Consider the following 27,774-nt stretch of genomic DNA (forward strand, 5'->3'; position numbering starts at 1 on the left):
ATTCCTTATGTTGATTTTATTCCACTCTTTTTATCTCTCCCAGAAGAAACTTGTAACATCAGATCTCTATATAAGTTAAAGTAGATTTCAGGAAGCATATTGGATTTCACGGTGAAATGTCTAATGTTAATACTCTGGATTTGAATGGTACTTATTGCTTACTGATCTACATAAATCTTAATATAGAAGAAAAATAGTGCTGAGTAGTCTCTGTACCACCACACCCATTTTTCTTTTTTTAAATAATTTTTTAATGTTTTATTTATTTCTGAGAGAGAGAGAGAGACAGCGTGAGCAGGGGAGGGTCAGAGAGAGAGGGAGACACAGAATCTGAAACACGCTCCAGGCTCTGAGCTAGCTGTCAGCACAGAGCCCGACATAGGGCTCAAACTCACAAACCATGAGATCATGACCTGAGCCAAAGTTAGACGCTTAACCAACTAAGCCACCCAGGCGCCCCACCACATCCATTTTTCAATTTGTTCTCTAGTCTAGGAGAGTGACTTTTTGAGTCAGAATCAGTGGACTGTCCTGCCCAGTAAGTCAAAGATGGATTCTGGCTGACTTGAATCAATATGAGGCATGATCAAAAGATTAGTCTTGAAAAAGAGTTACATTCATCGTCCTGCTGGCTTTATCCCATCTGGACCTCAGGTTTGAAGTGAATGCATTTCTCCCCTCAAGGCCACAGCCCCTATTGGATGGCCTTCTTTTAGAGAGGACTGCAGATTCTGGTAATTGCTCCTTTCCCTTACTCCTTCAGACTTGGTGCTGGTAACATCTCCTCATTAATGCTCTCCTTATCTCTGCTCACTACTTAGGAAATAAGCCCTCATGAAACTGCCTTCTTTGCCCCAGATGGCTGTGCCCGGGGGTTCTTGCTATTATCCTCAGGTAAGAAAATTTTATGATTTATCCAAAGCTAAGCCAAGAGTATATCAAAGAATAAAACTCAGCTTCAATATTTAATCTTGAGCGCTTTAAAAATAAATTGGAGGGATCCACTCAACCATAAAGAATCAATCCTGTTGGGAGAAGTAAAGACAAAAATTCTGCCTGAGGACCTACAGCCCTTCTGTGGTGCCCCCTTCATGCAATTGATGATGGCGGCAGGGACCACATCCCTCCCTCATATGGAAAAGGTACCACTTTCCAAGATGGATAATGTGAAATGTCTCTCACACTTTGTCCCTCGTAGCCCTCTGCTTTCATTGATTGGGGAGTAGGAAGGGGCAGCAATAGCATGATTGGAATGACAACTATGGGACCTGAAAGGCATACCTGGCCACAGGTTTTGTGACATTGGTTAGAAAGTGGAGTACTTGATGCTTCTTTGTTCTCCGGTTTCAGCCTTACGTACAAATTCATGGCTAAAAGGAACAATCACATCTGATATATTTTAAATAGCATTTAATGCTATATAGATCAATAAAACTACCTGGGTGTCTGGTAGATCGTATAGCCCATCTTTCTGCTTTAAAGAAGCACGGGCACTAAAACATCTCAAACAAATTAGAACCTCTGTAATCCTTTCAGAGATGCAGCATTTATGTCCTTTGATAATTGATGCTAGCATTCTATCACTGCTATCAGGAGTCCAACTCACAACCTACTTCTTTTAGATTATAGCATAAGCCCCTCTCTCTGCCTTCCTCAGTGGAGGAGTAAAACCATCCATCTTCATATCCCAGTCCATCTCTTTAGAAATGTGAAGGTGTCTTTTAACTGCACTCAGGAACTCACCCTTCCCTCCCTCCATCCCTTCTTCCCTCCTTTCCTTCTCTTTTATCTATTAGTCTTAAATTTTTGAAGAAATGCATTTTGTGGATGTATAGTCATTTTTGCTAACATGTTACATACTTTTAGGGTCTGGGTTATACTTCTATCTTTTATTTTCACAAATGACTTCTGAGGGTTGCCAAGGTAAATGCAAAATTTCTACCCAAGAAGAATCTCTTCAACATGGATCATTGCTTGAAAGATCTGATGTGTTCCATGAGTTTCTGTGAACTTGCCATATTTTGTTACATATTTGGGGACAAAATTAAATTTGGAAAACATAAAGAGGGAGGCATGGAGGGAAAATATGAATCCAAGTTCTCTCCAGGAAAACTTAAGAACAGAAGAGATGAGTAAAGTTTTATATTTTGGGGGAACAATGTAATGGTCTTGGTTGGATTCATTTGCACATTTAATACATGTAGCATCCTGCATCATGTAAGCCAGTCCCTGGGAGTGGGGACAAAGAGGCTGATTTAGGCACACAATAAAGTGCTACACAAGTTACCAACATGGACCAAATAACATTAAGGTCAAGCTGTTCAAGGGTAGATAAAGGTCACAGGAGAGAGATGGGAAGAAATCAGAGAAAGTATCATGCATCTGTGGCATTTGACCTGAGTCTTTAAGTCAAGTTTGGACACTTACAGATGGAAGTGGGGAGAGAGGAGGAAAGAAAAAGTTTCCATAAAATTAGGAAAACATGAGCCAGGCACAAATTGTAGATCCTGGTGGGTTCTGGTTCAGTGAAATTAACCTGGTGTGTGGCTTATCTAATAGCATCATTTTTTGGAGGAAGTCAGAAGGAAATCATCCAGGAAATCTATGATGAGATCATTAAACATTTCAGTGAAAGATACCCTTGCAATTAATTTCATTTGCAATATGCATGCTTATGAATCATTATATTTGTTGGGATGTTGTAAAAAGGTCAAAACTAATTATACATTTGTTATGATGAGCTTAAAATTCTAGCTGTCATTTGTTATCTTGGTTCCCTTGAGACATTGTAGACTAAATTCCATCCTTACATTGGAGTTTTGAGTGTCATTTTTTTAAACGCTTTAATGAAAATGTTTCTTTCATCACTCTAATTTGGTTTATTATGCTTAATGCCACCAAATTACTTTTAAATCTTGGCATGGCTTTATTAAAAATGGTCTCATTTTAATTTGCTGCTCTAGGTACAGAATTTATCATGAAGACAAGGAAAAGCAGCCTGCCTCTTCAGAGATATTCTGGAAATAGCTTAATGACAGATCTACAAGTACTGAAGACATTATCAATGCATTTAAAATTCTCTGTGATGTTGGTTACTTAAAAATCTTTATCTTGTGTGTGTGTAGCTATTTCCTGAAATTGTTATATTTCTTGGCCTCTTGCTAAAGAATTTGCCAATGTATGTTTCTTGTGGGTAGACGGGAATACAAATCCTAGAAAACTCAATGGTATTCACAGCTATAGTCCCTAAAAAGCAATTGAGCCAACAAAATTTCACCCTTGAAATCTGACCTATTCAATTCTAATATTCTCAAAGGGAAGGACTATATCTTATTTTAAATTTGTGGCAGGTGTCTACATGGTGTATGTTCCAAAGGTTGTCATTAATCATTTAACAAGTCTTTGTTTCTTATCCACCATATGTAAGAGGCTAAACAACTTCTATAGAGTGATTGATATTGAAAAGAAATATTCTGATTCACCTTCTAGAAGTTTATAACCAACTGGGAGTTTACAACCTAATGGTCTTTTATGAGATTGCTGGAACATGGTGAGGCTTTAGATGTTCACCGAACTGTCACATCATGCCATTCACATGTTTTAATTATGACTTGGATGACTTGCCTTAGGAACAAGAAATGTTCAGAGTTATTTCAAATCAGTAATACAACTAGTCTGCAGATTTGGTGGAGAGTTTATTTTAACTATTAAGGGTTGGAAATGACTATTATTTAAGTGCCTTGGCAAGGCATTGGTATCCTTAGATATTGCTTCTTGGCGACATTAATGGCTATCTCTTTAATTATTTTATGAAATGATAGTGAAAGATGACTAATTGCCCTATGATACTTCTTTAAAAACACTTAAGGGGCGCCTGGGTGGCTCAGTCGGTTAAGCATCCAACTTCAACTCAGGTCATGATCTCACAGTTTGTGGGTTTGAGCCCCACATCAGGCTCTGTGCTGACAGCTCAGAACCTAGAGCCTGCTTTGGATTCTGTTTTTGCCTCTGTCCTCCCCTCCCCCACTCAAGGTCTGTCTCTCTCTTTCCCTCTCTCTCTCTCAAAAATAAACATTAAAAAATAAAAATTAAATAAATAAAAATAAAAATTGAGTCAAGAATGTATTTGAATACAAAACAAATATTTGTTTTAATATAAATAAAACAAAAATATTAAATACATAAGCTCATTTAGTGCTGTGGTCGAGTATCTCTGGGCTCTGATGGATTGAAGTTAGAATCTTGGTTCCTCTACCAATAGGCAGTCTGACTTTGGGGAGATACTTACCCTTTTTTCTTACAGTTTCCTTTTCTGAAATTGAAACAATGCTACAGGGTGTCAACTGTGAGATCAAGTATGCTTGGGGCGAGGCCTGAGGTTGGCCAACAGTACTTCATCTCAAAGAATTAGGAGGGAACAGAGTGTGGTTGTGACAATATGGCTGGGGTTAGGTTGTATCATTTGCCATTTTATAGTTAAGTGACCTTGGGCAAGCTATTTAACCCCTCTGAGCATCAGTTTTTAACTCTATAAAAAATAATATTTACTTTAAGGTCGCTATAACTATTACATGAGCAAATGTTATGAGGTAAATACAATGCAATCAGATTTAACACATCCTTGATAAATAATAATTATTAACATCTGATGGCATGGCCTTGATATGTACTAGGAGCATGGGCACAGACCAAACTAACACAATAGTATCTACCTATTATCTATCTATCTATCTATCTGTCTGTCTGTCTGTCTGTCTGTCTATCCATCCATCCATCCATCCATCCATCCATCCATCTATCCATGTATGTATGTATGTATGTATGTATGTATGTATGTATCTAATCTTTCTCATAATGTCCAAATGAGATAAAGTCAATTGGACTCCTTCCAGATTATCCTGGATTACTTTGATAGTGGATAGGGGTCCTTTGCCTTCTATTTAGATGAGGCTTCTCTATTACCATCAGTAGAGGTTTCAACTTTGTAAGTAGAACTCTGTGGCTTCCAAGAAGAGGACATCTGACGACTAGTGAGCAAAGTAGCCTATGACGTATTGTCCACATTGGGATACTTTTGTGAGAGGAGGCAGCTACTTAACCTATAAGACTTCACAATTCCAGGCTTAATGAAGAATTGTTCAAAGCAAACATCTGGGCATTCTACCAATGAAGAAAAAGGGGTGAGAAATGATGGCAAAAAGGAAAGAAAAAAGATATGAATTAAATAAATGAACCAGAGGCACCCAGGGGGCTCAGTCGGTTGAGCTACTGACTCTTGGTTTCCGCTCACGCCATGATCTCACTGTTCATGAGTTCAAACTCTGCATGGGCTCTGTGTTGTTGACAGTGTGGAGCCTGCTTCCTCTTTCTCTGCCTCTGCCCCACTTGTGCCCTCTCTGTCTTTCTCAAAATGAATAAATACACTTTGAATAAACAAACCAGACCATACATGCCTTCAAATCCATTTTGGAGTCTCACTTAACTGACTAAGCTGTGTAAAAACAAAGTAACTTCAGTCTCATTGGTTACGCCGTGGGCAAAGCTTACAAGCAACCTCTCTAGTGTACCTATGACATAGTATGAGGCTTCACACTATGCAAAGCCTCATCTGCAAAGTCATCCTGCATGTTTCAGGATTTCTAAGTGTCAGCTTGTCAGTATGGTTTAATGTTAGTCATTTCACTCCCAAGGTTTATGGCATTTTGAGTTACTGCTTGTAAATACAGCATATATGTCTCTACTCTGATGGATTTACTGTTCCTATTTTGTCCCACTTTTTCCCTCCACACAGCCATTTTTTAAGAAATATAACTGGAGAAAAATTCCCTTCATATACAGGACTAGACTGAATGAAACTGAGGCCTTAGTGTGCCTTCGAAGTCCCAGCCTCACTTTTATTGCCTCTTCCCCAACCCCTACAGGCTCCTTCTCCAAGCACTCCATTACTTTAGGTGGAATGGCTTGTTTGTCCTAGCCCCGTAGGCTCATGACACTCCTCTGGACATCCTTGATCAGTGAATACCTGTTCTTTTCTCCTTGCTCCAAGATGAACAAGTCAACTAATAAAAGCCTTGAGCAAGTGGATTGTAACTTGGGTCTCTTTTAGACAGTGCTTCAGTTTGTTACCAAACACATTAGCCCCTCTGATGTTAGAGAGAATCTGGTGGACCATATCTTTTGGGGTGGGTAGACTTTATGTTTTTTTAAAAATCACACTGCATGGGTATCTCCTAGAAATACCTTTCCCAGAACAGTCACTCTTATATGATTTTTCCTTTGAAACAACAATCCCAGGAACTTCTCGGTTAAGAAAATATTAAGTCTTTTTGGACCAGGCAAAGGGTTAAATTAAAGCAGGAACTGCTGAGACAGAGAACAAAAATTGCTGGTCACAGATATTTGATCTTCATTTAGTTTTCTTTGACCCACTTCCTCCTTATTTCTCTCTCTCTCTCTCTCTCTGTCTCTCTCTCTCTCTCCAGCTTCTTCTGGGCTAAGAATTGAAAACTCCTATTTTTTCAATAAGCTCTGTTGCCACAGAGCCCCTAGATGTGTCATCTACCTCACAAAGTCAGTGCAAGCAATGAATTGTCTTTTCCCTTTTCTCTTTACTAAAGGCAAGAAGGGCCCAGATTTGAAACTTGGAAAGGAGAGTAAATCTTAACCATAAACACTATCTTTCAGTCAACACTGATTTCCCTCTCTCTTGCTGAATACCTCACCTGGGCGATCCTTGTCTATTAGCATCAAGAAATTGCTGAAGGAAGAAATGTAATATCTAGCTTTTAATTAACTTTGCCATTGATTTCCACATAACTGTGTATGAGTTACTGTTCTTCAGTGAAAGGGATGAAAATCTCCAAGATTAATGGTTGTTCTTGGGAATTTTTCTGGACCAAGCTCTAGATAGTCCACAATTTCTTCTTTCTCTCCCCTGTGGACTCATATCTTACTCTGATCTTTGTCCTTACACAGAGAGACACACAGAAACACATGCACGTGCCTTCATACCAAATGTGCTTTCAGAATGAAAATATTGGTGGGGGGTGGGGGATGGGGTGGGGAAGGGAGATGATTATGCACATTTGCTAGTTGACATAAAAGTCCCATGCTGCAGTTTCCCCTAGATCAATATAGTTTTTAACCAATTTACTCATCCCAAGTTTTATATGCCTTGAATGAAAATGTAGTTATGGATAAATGAAAAGGAAACTGGTTAGTGGGCCTTAAAGTGTCTATAAACCAGATTGACACACAATATATTTTAGATATTAGGAGCTGAAATACTTATTTTCCCACAAATTACTCTAACAGTCTATGAAAAGATACAGTAATATTATCTGAAATTAGAGAAAAGTATCACACTGTTACATTAGAAAATGTAAAATAGAATGCTGTTGGTATGCTATTTAGTGAACTAAACACACTGTACATCTGCCTTCTAATATGTTATCAATCTAGTCCATCTTCAGCTGTTGGATTAACCATATTTCTGTTTGTTTTTCTGTTTCTATCAGTAAGCATATCTATATCTCTCTATCTATGAATATTTTTAATTGTACTTGAGAGAGGGAGAGTGTGTAAGAGAGAGAGAGAATCTTAAGCAGGTTCCACACTCAGTGCAGAGCCCAATGTGGGGCTTGATATCACAATCCTGAGATCATGAACTGCACTGAAATCAAGAGCCAAATGCTCAACTGACTGAGCCACCCAGGCACCCCTCTCATTTATGTAAATTGCAACTCCAACTCCATTTATCCAGGCACATGGGGACTGATTCCATGACCCTGAGATCATGACCTGAGCTGGAATCAAGAGCTAGACGCTCAACCCATTGAGCCACCCAGGTGCTCCAGCATATTATTTTTACTATCAGCATCTTCATGGATTTTATGTAAGCATCTTAATGCATTTTTAATGAAATACATTATCTTCCAATTCTGACTTATCCAAAATTTGAGCATTGATCACAATCATAGGAAAATATCTGGCCGGTCCCTGTTATTGCTATTTTAAAAGTGTCTTTCTCTTTTCTTTTTACATCTGGAACTATTTTTGTGCTTAAACTCTACAGGGACTAGATACCAAGGTTTGTTTAGTTATAGAACAATCCTATAGAAACCAATGGGATTTAGTTATATGAAATATTGATCCAGTGCCTGCTCCTTTCCCATTGGTCCCTGGTATAATGAGTGATACCTCAGCTCCCCAGTTAAGCATCCCTCTCCCTGCCAACCCCAATCCTGGACTTTGTCTGACCCCGCTTTTCCCTCCCTCACGGACACTGTCTGAATCTCTGGCCCCATGCGTTGTGCCTCTGAGTAACTTCCATCATCCAGTGGTCCATCTGCCCCTGCTCTGACCTGGCTGCGATGTCCTTTCTTTGGGTTCCTGAAAGAGCCTTTGGATGACCTTGTCTCTTCCTCCTCAGTCACCTTTCCTTCAATCCTTTCTTTACTTTCAACCAGAGTGTCTGTCGCCTGTCAGGTCCATTGCATCCCCTTGCATTTTAGTCACACTAAACTCCTTTCCCTCCACCATTCTGGCCCTATTCACTCTCCTTTCAGGGCCTCCCGATATGCTGCTTCCTCAGCCTAGAATCCTTGTTTCTCCACAGCCCTCCCTTCACCTGATTAACTTGCCATCCTTATTTAGCTGTGCCTTCTTCCAGGAAGACTTCCTTGATTGAATACATAGTCCTTTGGCTTCTGGCTTCCACTGAGGAAATGCTAATCCTTCTTTGAGTACTCGAACTTTTTGTTGTTGTTTTGTTTTGTTTTGTTTAAGTATAGATTATGTGAAGGCTGGGACCATATCTGTCTTCCTCACCATAGTATTTCCAGAACCTAGAATGATGCTTAGAATGTGAGGGACACCTTTCTTTTTTGAATGAATTCTCCTTTTTCTTTCTTTCTTTCTTTTTCTTTTTTTTTAGAATTCTTTTATCTTATACTCACCAATGTTCCAAGTGCCATTTAAAAGTTTTTATGAAGTCAGATTTTAAAACACAAAGGTGAAACTTTACTATAATAACTAGGTATTTGATATGAACTGGAAGTATATTTTTTGACTTAGCCAGAAATGATTCTGTGTGTCTGAACCAGTAATAGGATTCATCAAAACAGAAAACTGGAAAATATGACATTTGACAACCAAACACTGTGAACGGGAGCTGAGTAATAGAGAACAAACCAACACTCAAACTTGTTCTGGAAAAAAAAAAAAACCCTGTTGATTTACTATTATTTAGAAAGCGCACACAGCAATTTATTGAGAAGAAGGAGAAAAGGCAAAATAAGTGAGCATACAAATTCATTTCAAAAGAACCAGTGGCATTTCCCAAGTAATATCAGTCTATGTGAGCTTTTTTAAGCTGCTGTATTTCTCATATCTATATGCATACCCAGAGTTATGAATATAGATACAGGGAAACACATCACACACTTGTCAGGAAGCCTTCCTCTCAAAACCTGTAGTGAGCATATCGTTTTCCTTGCTGAAAGCTCTTGCCAGTGTTTTCTTGGATCATGCCACAGTCTCTTTCCTCTGAGTTCGTCTCTGATGACAAGTAAGGATACTTGTGAAGGGAGATTTCCCCTTAGTTCTTGACTTTTTCTTTAGCTTTTTCTGATTTTTGAGTGAGATTCCTAGTTCTTCCATGATGGCATTGAAAGAGAGACACTAGAGAACATGAAATAATAGAGCATCAGTTTAACCCAACTAGCTTCCCCCTCCACTGATCTGTCTCTCACCAATACAAGATAATTGGTCTAAGGTAACTCTTCCACACAGTAAATTCCCGGCCAGTTCCCACACCTCCTCCTCCACCCACTGGCCATGTGCCTTTTCTACTTGGGGAAACAGAGGCAGCAAGCTACCTGGGTAGACTTTGGGGTTTCACTCACAAGATGCAGTAGTATAAAACTACCCAGTTAGGCTCTCAAAATAGACAACTTACCTTTGCTGAGACACCAAAACAGAGTTAAGTTATTTCCCCCATTAAGATGATCCAAACATTGATAGGTTTATCAAGGCATACGGACACTTCAGTAATGCTATAGAAAATGAACAAACCTTCTCTACACCAAGGCTTTGTTTTTTTCTCCCATGAAACCTTACTTTGTTCCTAAAATAAAATCTAATTCTTGATGACTTTCCTTTCTGATAAAAAAAAAGAAAAAAAACAATTTTAAATTGTATATTTTCTCCAAAAAACAGAGATCTGGCAGCAGCAATGATGCAGCTGTGGTTGAAATGAAAATAATATGGTACAGAACCGCACAGCAAAGATGACGGCATAATATGAAGAGAAAATGGAGTGATGATCATGAAACATCACATGAGTGCATATGGCATTTATATGTACGTAATCTATTACAATTCCACCGTATGTACTCACATGCACAGTGTACGATGGTGTAATAAAAGCAACTTGCTGTCATTTTTTCCAGTCAAGATCAGATCTTTGAGTGACAAATTCCTGCTTCTAGAGATATCTATAAAGTAGTATTGTTTTTGATGAGATAATCCTTAAAATATCCTTAAAATCCCAAAGCCTTTGGTAAGGTGTATGGAAGTGCAAGCATGTGACGCCTTTGTCATTAACTCACAAAATGGATATGTTGAAAGTCAAATGACCACATGCCATCAAGCGATTTCTCCAGGCTATGAGTGCCTGATAGGAAGAACTTGGTGTTTCCTGTGTTCAAAGTATGGAATGTCTCCTCTGGTCCTTGCACATCAACGTGAGACATGTATTTTTGAAAATTTACACTCCAGTTTTGTTTCATAAAAAAGTTGATGTAGTTTAAATAAGCAATATTTAAATTTTTTCTACTTGATTTGGAAACTAGACAGGTAAATTTAGATCCTAAATGTAAATTACTGGCCTACAAGATATACACCTCTAAAAAAAAAAGTAGTAGTTTTTGTACAACTTCTTGTCTCTTTTATGCGTGTGTTTATAGAATTTGAATTTGATTTTCATTTTCTTATGGTACTAAATATTCACATCACTGATGTTAATTTGCTTTCAAATTGTAAGTTGTGGCTTCAGTGAATTGAGAGGAGGACCATGCCACACAAAGAAAAACTTCAAAAATATTTTTTATGAATTATACTTACAAAAATGTGTCAATTAGTACATCACAAATGAAATTTAATGTTTTTATAGCATTTTGAGATGGGAAATTTTTCTCTTGCTACTAGATGAGCTGCATATTTTATAGTGTCATGTGATACCTGGTATAGGGGTCTTGCAGATTTTGCTCAGATATTTATTTCAATGAAAGAAAAAAAAATTTTTTGCACAGGATATTTCTAATTTCAGGAAGATCATTAAAATAGAAAGAAGAGAAGGAAAGAAGGAAGTGCCAAGGACTTTAGATATACTATTCCACACAAATCTTACAGCAACCTTATAAGGAAGGAATTATTAGGTCCATTATATAGATAGAGAAATTTACTATTAGAGATATTAAGTAATTTTCCCTGGAAATGTGGTTAGTAAGAGCTTGCATTTGAACTCAGTCCATCTTACTTCCCAGACTCAACTGCTTTCATTTGATGTCAACACCTTAATTTTTTTAAATTACTTTAAAAGCTTTTGTAGATTCTTTTCTCATAAATACATGTTATGAAATTGCAATATTTCTGTTTTATTTGAACTCACAAGTTCAAGTGTGGCTCACATAGGAGACACAATGAGGAAGGAACTTGGTGAAACCCTCTCTTTCCAGTATTGGGTAGAGGGGTAGTCACAGTTCTTACCTTGACATATGTTTTAATTATGTTTCTCTTCAAAAACACAATCTTCCTTCAACTTTTGTATTGGTTTAAAATACAGCAAATGTCTATTCCTTTGATTAACCCCAGGTATTTATTTTTTGCTGTCCTCATGAAAGTAAAACTATATATAGTTTTATGAGTGGTCTGGTTTCTCTGTCTTTGGTCACAAACAATGATTTCTTTTTGATTCTTGCTTTGTTTCCAATTGTCAAAAAGAAAATGGCATGATATTGGGGCTGACCTTTCTGATTCCAAGTTTTTGCTGTAGTCAGAAGGAAAGATGACCTTTAAGGTCCTTACCAGCCATGAGCTCAAGCAAACCATACACTCTTGTATCCACAGGAAATGAAAATGTGAAGGTCATCTCTCAGCACAGAGTGGCATACGAGGATTTCCTATTCATTCATTGATTTGCCTTTCATACTTTCAGAATTAAAGATATATACTGGGGCGCCTGGGTGGCTTAGTCAGTTAAGCGTCCGACTTTCGCTTAGGTCATGATCTCGCAGTTAGTGGGTTCGAGCCCCCCGTCGGGCTCTGTGCTGACTGCCAGCTCAGAGCCAGGAGCCTGTTTCAGTCTGTGACTCCCTCTCTCTCTGACCCTCCCCTGCTCACGCTGTCTCTCTCTCTCTCTCCTAGAAATAAATAAAACATTAAAAATTAAAAAAAAAAAGAATTAAAGATATATATATATACAGTATATATATATATAATAAAGATTGAGCTTCTGAATTAGGATAAAAATTTAAGTAGCTTTCCAAAGCTTCTATTTGTGTACTTGGTTTCCATGAACACCCTTGTGTTCAAAAAGCCATAGAAAAATTATGTTTAAGCATGGAAGTTTAATTTTCTAAACTAATTTCATTAGAATGTAGCAGAAATATTGATGACCATGACCTTGCTCAGGAGGCAGGGAAATCAGGAGTAGGATGGATTTCCCAGCAGTATCCTCTGGTGTCTGGCAGACTGGAAATTCCCCTGTAGCATGCATCCGGAGTGCTCCAATTTTTCTCTGGTGGATGGAATTCATGTTTTCAATGGATATGCATACATGACCATGAATTATAGTTGTGATTTGGCCCCTGGTCTCAGAATGCTGGAGTTGAAATTTCAGCTGTGCTGCCTAGTAGCTGGATTACACTGGGCAAGATGTTTATTTTCTCTTTGATTCAGCTTCCTTATCTGTACAATGGAACCAGTAGTAGAATCCTTTTCATGGAGGTATTTTGTGAACCATAGAATATGTACATGTAAACCAGCACAATGCCTGGCACATGATAAATCTCTCTATTTCTTTAAAATAATGTGGTATAGGGCCGCCTGGGTGGCTCAGTTGGTTAAGCTCTAACTTTGGCTCAGGTAATGATCTTGCAGTGAGTTCAAGCCCTGCATTGGTCGGTTCTGTGCTGACAGCTCAGAGCCTGGAGCCTGCTTTGGATTCTGTTTCTCCCTCTTTCTCTGCCCCTCCCCTGCTCACACTCTGTCTCTCTCTGTCTCAAAAATAAATAATAATAGGGGCATCTGGGTGGTTCTGTTGGTGAGGCATCCGACTTTAGTTCAGGTCATGATCTCGGGGTTGTGAGTTCCAGCCCTGCATAGGGCTCTGTGCTGACAGCTCAGAGCATGGAGCCTGATTTGGATTCTGTTTCTCCCTCTCTCTCTGCCCCCCCCACCCCTGCTCACGGTCTGTTTGTCTGTCTGTCTGTCTCTCTTGAAAATTAACAAACATTAATAAAAAATGAATAAAATAACATTGTATAGGGGCGCCCGGGTGGTTCAGTCGGTTAAGTGTCTGACTCTTGGTTTTGGCTCAGGTCATGATCTCATGATTTCATGAGTTCAAGCCCCAAGTTGGGCTCTTTGCTGGCAGTACAGAATCTGCTTGGGTTTCTCTCTCTTTCTCTGTCTCTCTCAAAATAAATAACCTTAAAAAATAACGTTGTATATATTATTGAAAATATTTTAAGTTTATGGAACTCACTGATATGTATTTTGGGTTTTTTGGTTTTTTTTGGATGGAAGAGAGAAATAGTGAAAGGTTGATGCTCCTTTATTATCCATTGTATCCCCTTCTATGCACCAATTCCTTGTTTCTACTAGTGTTTTGTTAAAGTACTTTCTATTCATGTTTAATACATAGATTTTTGAATGCTTATTTTATTTGTTTCAGCCAGCTCATAACATGTTTTAATGTTTATGTAGTAATAGGCTTTATGACACCTTGCATCTTGCTGCTGAAGGATAGGTGCTCAAGCATAGGAAAGAAATCAACATTAGCCACAGTTCTTTGCCATTTAAAAAAAAATATCTCTATGCATCTGAACCAATTTACAGTGAGTCACTATGATGAGAAGTCTGATAAGAAAACTCACTTATGAACAGATCTGTGGTAATAAACTACATTAGTGCCATTTATGTCATTCTCAATGCTGTCCAAAGATAATGATGTGTATGTGCGCAGGGATCACATGTGTGTGCGCATGCACCCACATGTGCATGTGATTCTCTTGTAGAGGAAAGGAAAGTGAGAAACAAGTTCGTCTACTAGAAATGGTGAGTGAAACTTCAGCTAGCACTGTAGCTCTCCCAGTTCTAGAAGGAGAAAAGGATTTGCTTCTTTTTTTTTTTTTAAATGTTTATTTAATTTTGAGAGAGAGATACAGACTGGCAGACAGACAATGAGCAGGGGAGGGGCAGAGAGAGAGGGAGACACAGAATCTGAAGCAGGCTCCAGGCTCTGAGCTGTCAGCATAGAGACCGCCTTGGGGCTGGAACTCACAAGCCCCAAGATCGTGACCTGAGCCAAAGTCAGATGCCTAAGGACTCAGCCACCCAGGCGCCCCGATATGCTTATTTCTTTTTTTTTCTATTTTTTAAATGTTTATTTATTTTTGAGAGACAGAGAGAGACAGAGTATGAGCAGGGGAAGAGCACAGAGAGATAGGGGGAGAGATACACAGAATCCAAAGCAGGCTGAGCTGTCAGCACAGAGCCCAACGGGGGGCTCAAAGTCAGACTGAGATCATGACCTGAACTGAAGTCGGAGGCTTAACTGACAGCCACCCAGGGGGCTCTGATTTGCTCATTTCTGTTGCTGAAAGCCATTCCTGTTCTCCATTCCTTTTATGCCTGTGATGTGACCCTAGCCGGCCCACCCCTGCCCTTCTCTTCCTGCCTTCTTTTGCTTTCTTTTACCTTCTTCTTTGGCTTGATTTTTTTTTTTAAATAATTGCTGACAGCATGGTACCGCCTTTGGATTAATCCTTAATATTTGGTTTCTTGGTACTAGTGTGTGAACCTGAACGTAAATTATTCTTCTCCCCTGACACCTTTATCCTTATATTTCAAATATTCCCCTGGAAGGGATGGGAGAAGCTAAATGAGTTCTTGTTTTGTACCTAAAATTAACTGCCTCACACACACAAAAATAGTCTAGGGGTGGAAAGTGATTTCTTTTAAGTTATAGGAAGAGCTGTGTGCTAAAATTTGATTTGAGTTTACAATATTGAAAGGACCCAGGCTAAGCTAACTGGGATTGGCTTTCATACTGGTTGCAAATGTGTCATCAGATTGTGAATGTCAGACTGATTTCTCATTGCATATTTATCATTTATGCATTCTGTGCTTTTATTCATTGGTACATTTAGAAGAGCTCGGAGTGCATACCTTTATACCTTAAATTTTGTGCAGGTTTCTCTCTTTACTTTATCAGGCTCCTTATGTAAACACACTTGAAGTGTATTAGACATTGTCTAATAAATTTTCATATTATGTGTTGAAGAAAGATACGGATAATATTTTGTGTCATTTTATAGATGTAAAATCCTTCATTTTATATAGATCTGCTTTAACTTGAAAGCAAGCTCTAATCTGAAGCCTCTTTGTAAAGACTATTTTTAGTAAAACAGAAGGAATTTTAACGAAATATAGAAATCACGGAACGGGTTACTGAGAAATGATGAGATTATCATTGCTGCTATGTTCTTGGTTTGGTTGAATTACTATCATAGTCTGGAGGCAGTGTCTCAATGATTTTTTTTTTCTTTTTAACAAGATGGTCTAAGCATTCACATCCTTAACGTTTTTAAACTCTGAGATTCAATATGGGAGCAAACCTAAAATGTTCCAAATGTCAGGAAACTTTTTAAGGAATAAGGACAGAATCCTATTCATACATTTACTACCTTAAGACTTTGGAAAGTCTGGTCGCCTCTCTGCATAAAGGTTTTATGTCTTCACAGGATAATTGGGGATCTAAGAGCAGAGATCAAGCTTCAGTGATCCCCCACTAATTATGTTAAGGAAGGGGGAGGGAGATTGTTGGACAAGCTACCTGTACACCGTCTTTGTGTGAAGTTCTTCCATCCCAGAACTCAGAATTTGGCTACCATTTGCTCTAGTTTTATCAGTTTTCTGGGTTCATTCAGAATCCCTGGGCCATCTCTCATGAAGCCATCCTTGAATTTAAAAAAAAATGTATCTGAGAGGTTGGGAGTCAGCCATCATATTAGCTTTTAGAATAGCGGTTGTGATTAACTGCACCTGAAAGCTAACAAGGAAGCTGATTCTCATCTCTGGAGTCTTTGTTTTAATGCCATGTTTTCACCATCTCTGTCCTTTCCTTCTCATCTCCTCTATTTTATCTTTTTTTGCCCCCACACTTGGAACGTGGTGCCAACACCTTTGCTCTCTCAGATCCTAGATGTAAGCTAATTCTCTGCATGAATGCATAGCCCAGAGTTTCTTGTTTTCCAATATGAACCCCTTCAAACCATAAACATACACCTATGGGGGACACAGGGTTACTCAATGACACCAGATACATGAGAATCATCTTTCTAGGGTTCATTTTTATTTAAAGGTTTTATTTAGAAAAACTTTTCTTGTAAGTATATTGTGGAATGGATATATAATATAATTTATTTATTGTATAATATATAAAATAATTTATATTATTTATTATAATTATATATAATATAATTTATCTTAAATTATATTTAAAATTATATATAAAATTATATTTCCATTAAAATAAATGTAAGTATGTTGTGGAATGGATATATAATATAATTTATTAATTTATATAATTTATATTATAGTTATATAATATATTTTATAATAATATATTATATAATAAATATATATTTATATTATTTATTATAATATATATAATATAATTTATTTTAAAGAATTCTTTAAGGAATTTTTCACTACAGGTGGCTGCCCAAGGCTCTCCAAACTCTTGGGGGGGTGTATTAGGTCATTCTCCTCTAACATTAAGAATAATTTCATGGAAAACTTTGAAAAGTGAGGTTAACATGAAGCAATGTTCTATTTTGATATTAATCCAAGTGCTTTTCCAAATCTTCTGAATCTGAACCCTTTTTCCTCACTTTGAAAGTTATTGCAAGAGCTTTTATATGCATTGCCCTCAGGGTAGGGATGACATAGAAAGAAAAAAAAAGAAAAATTTGCAGCTTTGAGTTCTTAAATAGATTTTTGTGAATCTATAGAAGCCACTGCAGTCTTTGAAGCTATTAATTATAACAGCCAGGTGTTTGAAAGAAGGAAAAAGAAGGCACTTTGAATTGTAAAAGTTTGCCTTCGAGCCTTCCAGGGTCCAGCCCCTGGGACTGCAGATGGGTATGAAGCTAGGACTGTTCTGCATCTGTTTTCAGGGAGAACCATCCAGCCAGAGGCTGCGAGAGCCTAGGTACTGAGGAATACCAGAGAAGGGGCCCCTCACTGGCAACTTTTGGTGTCAAACTCCCATGGTATGAGATAAGGCAAATAGATGTGGGGACAGATTAATAGATGAAGGGACCTGAAAACACAAGGAAATTGTGCCCACCCTCTGTCCCATATTCAGAGGAAGCAGGAATATCATCAGAGCTGATCAGGCCTGTTGGAGACCGTCTCCGATGGCCTCTGAAGGGTGCTCCAGAGCAGCTGAAACTTTCCTCTGCTCCAGGAGCACATGAAAGTTGCTGATGAGTTTGGAGAGATGGCTGCAAATTGGCCCACCCAAGCATTATGACTAGATACCAGAAAGTTGTTTATGTCATGAGGATAAACTTCAGGTGGGCTGGACATATCTGAGATGAGCAACCCTCCTTGCTTAAAAATGGCAGAAATGTGGTTTTGCATGTCAATCCAAAGTACCCACAATGCCTTTCTTCTGTCTGGAGTCACTGTCAGAGGCCACCATGACTTTCTTCTCTGGCTTTCTGGCTTCTTTCTGGTTTCCCTACATCTCCCAAGTCTGCCTCAGTCCCTTGTGCAAGCTTAGAACCTGCACACATCCTCTGATATTGGACTCATATGTACCTAAGCAGGCCTCCATGCTGAAGGCCTGAGAAGATCCTATGAGGACTGACTTTCCATTTCCACATGTAGAAGAGAACCAGCCTATTCTTTCCACAACTCAGAGGCTGAGTTAGGGCCATAAATATGAACTTCCAAGAAATTCTTTGCATGGCCCTTCTCATATAGAGAATGGCCTTGGCCTTGAGGTAAATTGAACCTGATGGGGGGTTTTAGTGGTCCATAGTCTATATGTGCACTACCATGACGTCCTTGTGGTACTAGCTTATGCCCACATGCAGTGGACATACATTTTTTCTCAAACTATAAACATAAGTGTGCAAGAAAATCATAAAAAAATAACAGATTCCACCTTAGCTTAGAGGTCCCCATCTACTAGTGGATGTTGTCAACTCAAGATAAGTCACTCTTGGTTTAAAACTAAGTTTCTTTTGGTTAATGGCTTGGTTATATGAACTTCTCCCTCCTCCTTTTTCCTTCTCTTCTTTCCCAGGTGCCACTGGGCTTAGGAGAATTTAATAGAGGGCTTGGGAATTGGTGATGGTGGTAGCAGCTGGTCCATGGCCACTCTCTGTTCTTTGGTTTTCACTGGGGTTGGCATCCTAGGAGGCCATGGGTACTGTATTCTCTCAGCTGAATCCTCTGAGTGCTTGTGGCCCCACTATGGTCTTCATGTCAGGTCTACACATTTAGTCTTTTCTACTCCCACCTCAACTCTTTCAGTCCACTGGTTCTCTCAGCCCTTCTGCAAGGCTCTTCATTGAGAAGGACCATGGAATTTTCACTTCTTTCCTTGAGATGCACTGGGACTGAGCAGGACTCCATGAAGCTGTTCATAAGTTCATGGCCTACATATGTTTATTGCAGCATTCTGGAGACAGTTGAATGTACGATTTGTCTCAAGTTTTTCCATCTCCTGGGCTACACCCAGTGAACCCCAAAATGGCATTGTCTGTTCACGATCTTCCAGAACTTTTCTGAGGTTTCTATTTTCCTGTACTCAAGTTGAGACTTGGCTCATAGATGGCCATGAAGCCTTCTCTCAGGGATTCTGGTACCACTAAGCTTTAATTACTTCCCTCCCATTCTTCCCTTCTTTCCTAGTAGACAAAAGCTGGTCGGGGATAGGAACATGAGGAAGGAAATCACTATTTTATGTATTTCCAAAACCTGGAGCCTCCGGGTTTTGGCTTTTGTTAATCAGAGATAAACTTTTTGAATAACAGCAACTAACCTATTCAACAAAACACCTGGTTCTTAAGACTGAAAGCCATGGTTTTCAAGATTTTTGTCTATACTACAAATCAGTAAAATCTACTTAAGACTCAAAAGCTAGGAGTTTGATTTATCTCTGATTGGAAGAAGTAGAAATCTTGATACTTAAGGGTAGAGGAGGATAGGCATAAAAATAATAGAAAGTAAAAGCACATCAATCTCTTTCTTTGTTTCCCCTTGTCTTTCTTTAGCAGAAATACTGAAGTTCCACTTACAGAATAGTTTTCCCCATGCTCTCCAGTCCCATTGAGGTCCCCTCTCTTGAACTGTGATTGAGAATTTAACCCATTCCACAGCTATGAATAACTTCTAAACACATGTCTTGCTTTACTTGTTGGTTTGTTTTATTTTGTTTTTGTTTTACCTACTCTGTAGGCTCATCAAAGTCAAGAATGATTCTACTTTTGTAGCCTTCCCTGTGTTTATAACACTTTGCTTATGATTGGATGATAACTTTTTCACTCTATGATGCCATTGTGGCTATTTTTCTCTTTATCCAGGAAAAGGTAATTCTGTTTATGGCAATAAAAATTGAATATGTAATATGTTCAAGGTAACTACACAATCATGTTTATATTTGTATTTTGGTATTTGGCCAAGCTTCCTTTTTTTTTTTTTTTTTTTTGGTCCTGCTTCTCATTATTTCCCTCCCACTTCCTAACAAACTTAAAAAAATACTATGGTTGCATAGAACTTTAAATATCACCGCTTTAGGGTACTTGGGTGGCTTAGTCATTTATGGGTCTGGCTCTTGATTTTGGCTCAGGTCATGATCTCACGGTTTGTGGGTTTGAGCCCCACATTGAGCTCTGTGCTGGCAGTGCGGAGCCTGGTTGAGATTGATTCTCTCTTTCCCTCTCTTTGCCCCTCCCCCGCTTGTGTTCTCTGTCTCTTTCTCAAAATAAATAAATAAAATTTAAAAAGTATTATCCCTTCATTTAACACATGGGAAGACAGAGAATAAGAGAAGGACAGTGACTTGCCCAGAGTCACATAACCATTCAGCAGCAGCACAGGGACCTGAATTCATGGCCTGTGACTCCCAGGTCATGTTTCCATTGGGCCATTTACACCTTTTAGAATTTGTTTGGTTTAGAAGATGCTTCCATTGTACACTGGAAAAGTTATTTCTAAATGAATGTTCATTGCTTCCTAGCCTCCCTGTGAATTGATGAATGTTTGGGTTTCCAGGCAAAGGAAAACCTCTTTGTACACTTACAGAAATAACCTGATTTAGATTTCTCCAAATCACTTGCTAAATAATGTGATCAGACTACAGAAGAAATGAAGTTGAGAACACATGGAGGCATCTGATAATGTGCCAGGTGATACTTAGGCCTTAAGATAAATGCAAAGTTAGGGTAGGTTACCTGTGGACAGTGGTTTCTTAGTTCCTCTGGTTGGTAAGGACTAAGTGATCAGGGCAACATTCTTTTTTTTGAAGTGGAAAAAATCTGAATATTTAAAGTCTAAACACTTCAGTTAAAAAATTGGGCAGAAAGAAAATTCTGGTTTTGCTTATTTAAGCTTAGGAGTTACAGAAGCAACAGTAACTTCATTACATCACTCAGGTCTTAGTCATTATTTTTGTGTGTATCTGGAGGTGTACATTGAAACACAGAGACATGATGGTGTTGTGCAAATTGGCCAATTAGCCCCATTGGGTTGATGACTACAAAGCTCAGATCCCGCAGTGTGTGTAACCACATAGAACATTTGGGTTTCTATCATCCAAATGTTCTTATCTGGGCAAATAGAATTTCTCAGAAAACTTAAAGGAGAATCCCATTTTCCATGATATCAGTCTCTATGGAGAGGATTTTGAAAGTAAAAATGATTTTAATATGCTTGTGCATCTGGACATAAAATTCCATAACTGTGGGAAGCATAATGAGATGGTTCCTAAAGGCAAGTTAAAACTGCAGCATCAAGCACAAATTTTTCATTATCTGTAAGAGTTAATTAATAATGCCATTTGGCACTGTCAGATGTGCAGAAAATAGTCTGAGAAATAGGAATGCTTTGCTTTCCTTTTGCTTTTCAAGGCTGTTCAGGCTACTTTTAAGTTGCTTATTGGGAAATAGACCTTATAGTATAAAGGGTCATGAGCTTGGAAACTAATTGGGATTCATTGTTTTGCTGCTTTGCCATGGATGGCTCATATAGAATATAATATAATGCTAGTCAAATGTAGTGAGGTATTTGGAAATAATTTTGGGGAAGGATAGGTTTATAACTATATGATCTAGCTGACTTTCCTAAGGGCATGATCTCTACCCACCGTGTGTCCTCAGGTAGTTACAGTTTTACTGGAAGACTCTAAAATAATTCATCTAATTTTCGTCTAAGACAAAATAAACTATTTTTTTCCTTATTGCAATGGGTTATAAACGGGCTTGTCAGGAACTGGATTAGACAACGTTATGTGCCCCATAGTTGTCGATGCACTGTTTAATCTTTCAAATACATTTCTGCTCTCTTTCTAACTTTAAATAGTATTCCTCAAAGTATAAGCCACAGATAACCTGCCAATGTTAATAAAATCTCACTCTCACCACTTAACTTGAAGTCAAATTGCTGTGTTCCATCTAGCTTTAAAGAAAACTCATGCTTACCAACAGTTTTAAAGTAAAACAACTGTATTTAAGATTGTGGGGGGCAGGGAAACTCATGTAAGGAAAGCTATTTTTTAAAAACCCCTTGTACTGAAGATAGTTTTAATAAAAATTCATGTACATGACCTCATTTTGGAGAAAACTGCTATATTGAAACTAATATTTTTAATGAAAACTCTTGTGCACGACTAATTTTTAGCATTCACTTTCAGATTTTGGTAAAAAATTGCCAATTCCTGGATTACACTCACTGAGAAACAATCTATAGAGGTAAAACCTATAATCTGTATTTTAAATAATTTCCCCAGGTAATTCTGAGGTACACCAAAGTCTGAGAACTAATGACAAAAAAAAAAAAAAATAGTGATTGGAAATATTTTTTTTGTGTTCAAGCTTCTCATTTTCTAAATTTCACTTAAAATGCAATGGCCCCTGGTAGGGTCTCTGTGGTTTCAGCAGTCATTTACTTGATGTCAATAATTGGTTGTCCGGGGCATGTATAACAGGAAAAAGAAGTGTAAGGAGCTTCAGTTTCTGAAATGAATAGAAGTTCTTCAAGGGAAAAAAGGGCACAGAGACCAATTAAACTACCTAGTTGGTCATTTTGAGTAGGTCTAGCACCCGTAACTAAACATGAAGGTTATTAATTGAATATAATGAACTTTTTATCTCAAAGATGTATAGTATCTTTCTGAATTCTCTATAGAAATGGCCTATTGAATATTGAATGCCAGATATGTGCAATATATTGCAATATATTGGTTTAGGATTAGTGGTTGTACCTCTGGAATCAATCAATAGACACCAATGAGTTATTGGATGCCGATCACACACAGAAGATTATGCTTTAGATCACTACGGCATAATAGAATCACTGGCTACCTTAAACAACTATTGTCCTGCTCCCATTCCAGACTAACCAAATTAGAATTTCTAGAGATGAGGTTCATAATTTCTACTAGACCCTCATGTATTGCCAGTTTGGGTCCTTCTCCGGGGTTCAATGAACTTGTCCTTGATTTTTAATGCTTGTGTGAGGAAAAGTGGTTTTAGAGAGAGTCTGAGCCTGTAAATTGGAAAACCTCTTTTCCAAACGGACTCTGTGTTAAATTGCACTTACTGGCCACATGACCCGATGGTAATACCCAATTTTGCTATAAGGAACTAACACCTATTAACCAATGTCTGTTAACAGGATGCTTATAAATGATCTTATTTTCTATGCCATTATATAATTTCATTTACTTCTCAAAGCAAATATAGGTCAACAAATGATCTTCATTTTACAAATGAGGAAACTAAGACTCAGAGAAATTAAAACCTACCCTCAATTATCAATACCATTGTTTAGTGAATGGCAACTATGTGCCAGGCATGGTTAACATGTTTTGTACAATAACACTGGATGAGATACATATCATCAAGCTAGCGTTCCCTGAATATGATCTGTAGAACAATGGTCTGTCAAGATGCTTTGGGGAAAAGCAGATTCTGTTCTCTAATAAGTTTGGGAATACTGAGTACTTTTCAGTCTTGTTGAAACTTCCCAGTGTGTCATAACATATTAAACACACAGAGATATCATGCCATAAGGGAAAGTTTCATGGGTAGTGTTCCATGGGTTCTTGACTGGGAACATCTAATTTGAATAACATTTGCCAATGGGGCCTTATGACTGAGAAATTATGTCCTAGTATTACCTACCTACCAAGGCTCTGAAAAATGCAGTCACTTGTCTGCTGTCATTCAGCATGTGGCTGTACTGGAATCTGCACTTAAGTTTGGTTGATTTTGAAAATTCTCTTATGATTCTAAATTCTAAGACTCCAGGCTGCTGACTGCCTATCTCTCTGTTAGTAAAGTGGAAATAAAATTGTTGAATGGATTAAATGTAATGCTGTATCATTTCAAAACATTTTGAAAACTGTGAAATAAGATATAAATATCAGAAATAGGTAATATACAGCTTAAAGTGGCACACAAATATTAATTTTATCCAAAACTCTGAATTAGACTTTTGAAGGAGAGTCATCTGCAGAAAAGCAGATGTAGTTATTGCTAACCCCTTGATCATCTAAACTTCATCAATCACCCTTGAACTTTTTTGGTAGCATCTTTGATTTATTAAATAGTCCTTGGGAAGATAAACTTATGTAATTTGTGGTTTCCACATACAGAATCAATAAATTCTGAATAAGAAAATACCCCAATGTGTGACTCTATTGATTATGAACATGTAAACTTTGACCTAGGACAAAGTATGTTGCTGTCACTTCAATAACAGTAAATAAATATTAGTGTAATTTAGAGATATTTTCTTAAAAGCACGTTAGCAAGACTGAGAAAATCAGGGCAAGAGTCAACTTTCCTAAACATGCATTACTGGAGAAGTACAGTGTTGACTGGAGAGACCTGTGGTTCAAAAATTGGAACCCATTTAAAGCTAAGCAAAGAGAAGGCAAAATGTTACATGATTGCACAGATGGCTTATCTTTACTTCTGAGAAATATGTTTTGGGGGCTAACTTCACAAGTCAAAAGGTAATCCCATTAAGGAGAACAAAGAACAACTGATCCCATGCTGAGGGAAGATGAAAGGCATCTTCAATTCCCCTACTCACTGTGAAGAAGCTCAGAGGGCCAGCAGATATCCTTCATCACAACAAATTTGGTATGCAATTGGTTTTCTATGTCACCAAGCTGAGTTAGACTAGAAATTATTTACAGCATTTTGAATGCAGGTGGAAAATAAATCTAGAGATCTGTAACTAATGTGTATGGAAATTCCTTCCTCTATTTATTTTCTCCTCCTTGCCCTTCTCCCCAGTATACTTGCAATGAATTGATAATGACAAAGGGTCCAGAGAAATGAGTGTGAAAGTGTTAATGCTCAAAAAAGATAGCTATGAGAAAAACCACTCTATCCTGGGTGTGTAGGAAGGGAATAAAATAACATCTTGTGAAAAAATGTTCATCAATACATAGTGAGAGTAAGTAAGTGGAACATAGAAGATGCTATGAGTTAGTTCCTAGTTTAGGACTTTGTCTGACACTTGCAAGAAATAGTCTGCAGCATGAAAAAAATCACAATTCCTTAGAGGCTCGAACATACTACTATCTGAACGTAAGGAGGGTTGTCAGGTATATGTTAGGTGAGAACTTGATGTTAATGAAGAAACATTTTCAACCATGTTGTGCCTTCCTGAGTGAAGTTCAGTGTAGCTAATGCTCTTCTGTGATGCCAGAGGGTCCACGTTGAGTTTCCATTTTCTGGATCATGTTTTTCAATTTTTAAAATCTAAGACACCTTGAGTCTTTGTGTAAATAATTGATTTTAAATAGTAGAATAAATTGCAGTTGAATGTCAACATTGTTATGGAGTAACTGTCAAAAGTTAGGGTTTTGGGTAGTTTGAATATGTGGATCTACACAGAACAGAAGGGACAGGGAGAGGGAAAGAGGAGTTAAAAAAAAAAAAAGGCCCACAAAGATGAAAAGAATTCCACAATATTAGCATTTTGTTTTTATGCTTTGCACTGTTGAAAGTCTACATCTACTTTTTCATGAAGAAAGATTTGCTTATTTTTAATGCATGAATATAGAACTAAGGTAGCCATTCTCTTGATGGTATAGAAGATTCTGGAAAATACACATATATTGAAGTTTATATGCCCCTAATACACCTCACTTTCAACACAGAATGCGCATCTGTTTTCAGTGCATTGAATTCAATGTCTAGAGTCCATGAGTTTTGCTACCTTAAAAGGATAAAGCATTATGGCTATTTATGCTTAATAGATACAGATATCATCAACACCACCAATTAGCAGAAACAATTTCTACTGGGCACACTTTTTTTTTTTTTTTTAACTGATTACACAGTGTGAACTGAGGACTGTGTCCGAATCTCTCTCTCTTCTCGAATTAATTTACCACATTCTAAATCCGTAGATAAAGTGGTTCCAGAAGTGGAGTTGGTTGGATGGGTTTGTTTACACTTCAGTCCATAAAAGAAACAAAAAGCCTTGCATGCAAAAAGAAATGAGGAAAAAATATAGAAAAAAATGAATAAATCAGAAGCAAAAATGAGTGTTTAAATGAAAATTTAAATCAAATGAAGCTGGCAATTATGAGAAGCACATTAAAAGCATAACATATACAAGCTTTTATTTTTCAAATTAGTTGCATAAAACAAGACACCTCAACAGCAAATTGAAAGTTAAAACAAAGCAGAACAGTCCATTTTCCCTTTTAAGTAAAGATAGTTTTCTCTAATAAAATCTAAGAAAGGGGTGTTTAATGTTCTCACAATTGCCTTGTAATTTTAGGAAAATTTTCATGATAAAATCAGGTTATAATCAATCATCCCCAGCTTTGGGAGCTTAAGGAGAATTTCCACTTAAAGGAGGTGGGACTGGTGGAAATTATTCATGAGAACTGGCTACATAATTTGTGGGGCCCAATGGAAGTGAAACCCTTGTTTAAAAATGATTAGTAATTTCAAGACAGTGATAGCTGAGCATTAAACTAGCCATTATTAATAGTTTATAGTCTCAAAATTCTAACAATAATTTTAAATTGAATGGGTGGTCTAATGCACTACGATGGGCATGAGCTTTGTATTTTGTTGATTCTAGTATGCTTATGAAGGAATTATCTTTAATACCATCATCTTATACAGAACGGTAGAAGCTCCTGGTGTGATTTCTATCAAAAATAAAAGTGACAGGCAAAAATGATTGTTGAAACCGACTATAATCCTAAATACAATTTGGAAAAATAAAGTCTCTAATATATTTCATTGCCATTCTGTATTATTTTTCATATTCCTGGTCAAAAAACTGATGAATAACCCTTTTACTAATCATGTTTTGGGAGACGTAAATGCTCAGTTTCAAAATACTGCATTTATATCTTTATGTAAATTGATTTGCATTAGTACATGTGCTCGGCATCCATACTTCAAGAAAGGACGGTAACATTTCTCTCAAAGATCTTTTTATATCTTTTCTGATTTTGGATTTATTTCTTGCCTGCTTTATTGAGGATTTCTATCTTAAGAGCAAATAACTGTTCAAGAAATTAACTGGGTTTGGAATTTCTGCACTGCCATTCCAAATAGTGCTAATTGGATTTAGTATATAAGGCACTTCCTTCTTCTCATTAATAAATGATGGCACCGCAGTGCCAGCAGCACCTGGCAGGGATTCAATAGCTCTTTGCTATAACTCAGAAATGGCTCTTCTGGGCATCTAATTCAATAGACTGTTACAAAAAGGGCAGGCATCTTTAAAACCCCCCAACTTAAGACAGATAACACAAACTAAAAACTACCTAATCCTAGAAAGAGATGACTCACCTGTTCAATATCATTGTTCTTCCGTGATTTGTATATAAATTCTCCAATGGCTACAAATACAGAAAGGACCAGTCCAGCAGCCAGAACAATGAAGATGCCCCCAATATTTTCTACTCCCAGAGCACTGGCCTCTTTGCTGTCTTCCTCTGGGCAGCCATTTCCCCGCCACCACTTTTCTTTCATCATATGCAGTTTGCCCTCTTCTTGTAGTTGAAGGATAGCAATAGTGATTTTATCCCGGTAAGGCGAGCCTGTAAGGAATTTCATTTGGATATTGGTCACCAAAAGGTTGAAGATATCAAGAAGGATTATTGTCTTAAAGGTAACTACTTTATGGCTGTTGGGAAATCCCAATCCACAATTTCATTGGCACCGGGCATGCAAGTTGAATTCTATATTTTGAAAGCTCAACATA

At 37.7% G+C, this 27,774-nt stretch overlaps 1 protein-coding gene and 1 long non-coding RNA gene across 8 annotated transcripts in view; one reads left to right on the forward strand and one right to left on the reverse strand.

The window, feature by feature from the left end:
- Positions 1 to 10,292, forward strand: part of LOC120221807 — a 29,399-nt gene extending 19,107 nt beyond the window's left edge. Inside the window, exons 2-3 of the long non-coding RNA XR_005525899.1 lie at positions 822 to 894; positions 10,219 to 10,292. This is a non-coding gene — a long non-coding RNA (uncharacterized LOC120221807). The remainder of the gene's footprint in view (positions 1 to 821; positions 895 to 10,218) is intronic.
- GRIK1 (glutamate ionotropic receptor kainate type subunit 1) overlaps positions 9,294 to 27,774 on the reverse strand; it is a 376,947-nt gene continuing 358,466 nt past the window's right edge. For 4 of the 7 annotated variants that reach the window (XM_039219393.1, XM_039219391.1, XM_039219389.1 and 1 more), the window contains 2 exons: positions 27,360 to 27,610; positions 9,294 to 9,681 (listed from right to left, as the gene is read on the reverse strand). In XM_039219393.1, the coding sequence (XP_039075324.1) occupies positions 9,526 to 9,681; positions 27,360 to 27,610 (407 nt within the window). In that variant the 3' untranslated portion in view covers positions 9,294 to 9,525. Of the gene's footprint in view, positions 9,682 to 10,074; positions 10,162 to 25,874; positions 26,025 to 27,359; positions 27,611 to 27,774 lie in introns of those variants that run through there. The other 3 variants (XM_039219387.1, XM_039219386.1, XM_039219390.1) reach the window with 2 other exon arrangements.

Source organism: Hyaena hyaena, unplaced genomic scaffold, assembly GCF_003009895.1.
Source record: "Hyaena hyaena isolate Hyena2069 unplaced genomic scaffold, ASM300989v1 scaffold_813, whole genome shotgun sequence".
Classification (NCBI taxonomy): Eukaryota; Metazoa; Chordata; class Mammalia; order Carnivora; family Hyaenidae; genus Hyaena; species Hyaena hyaena.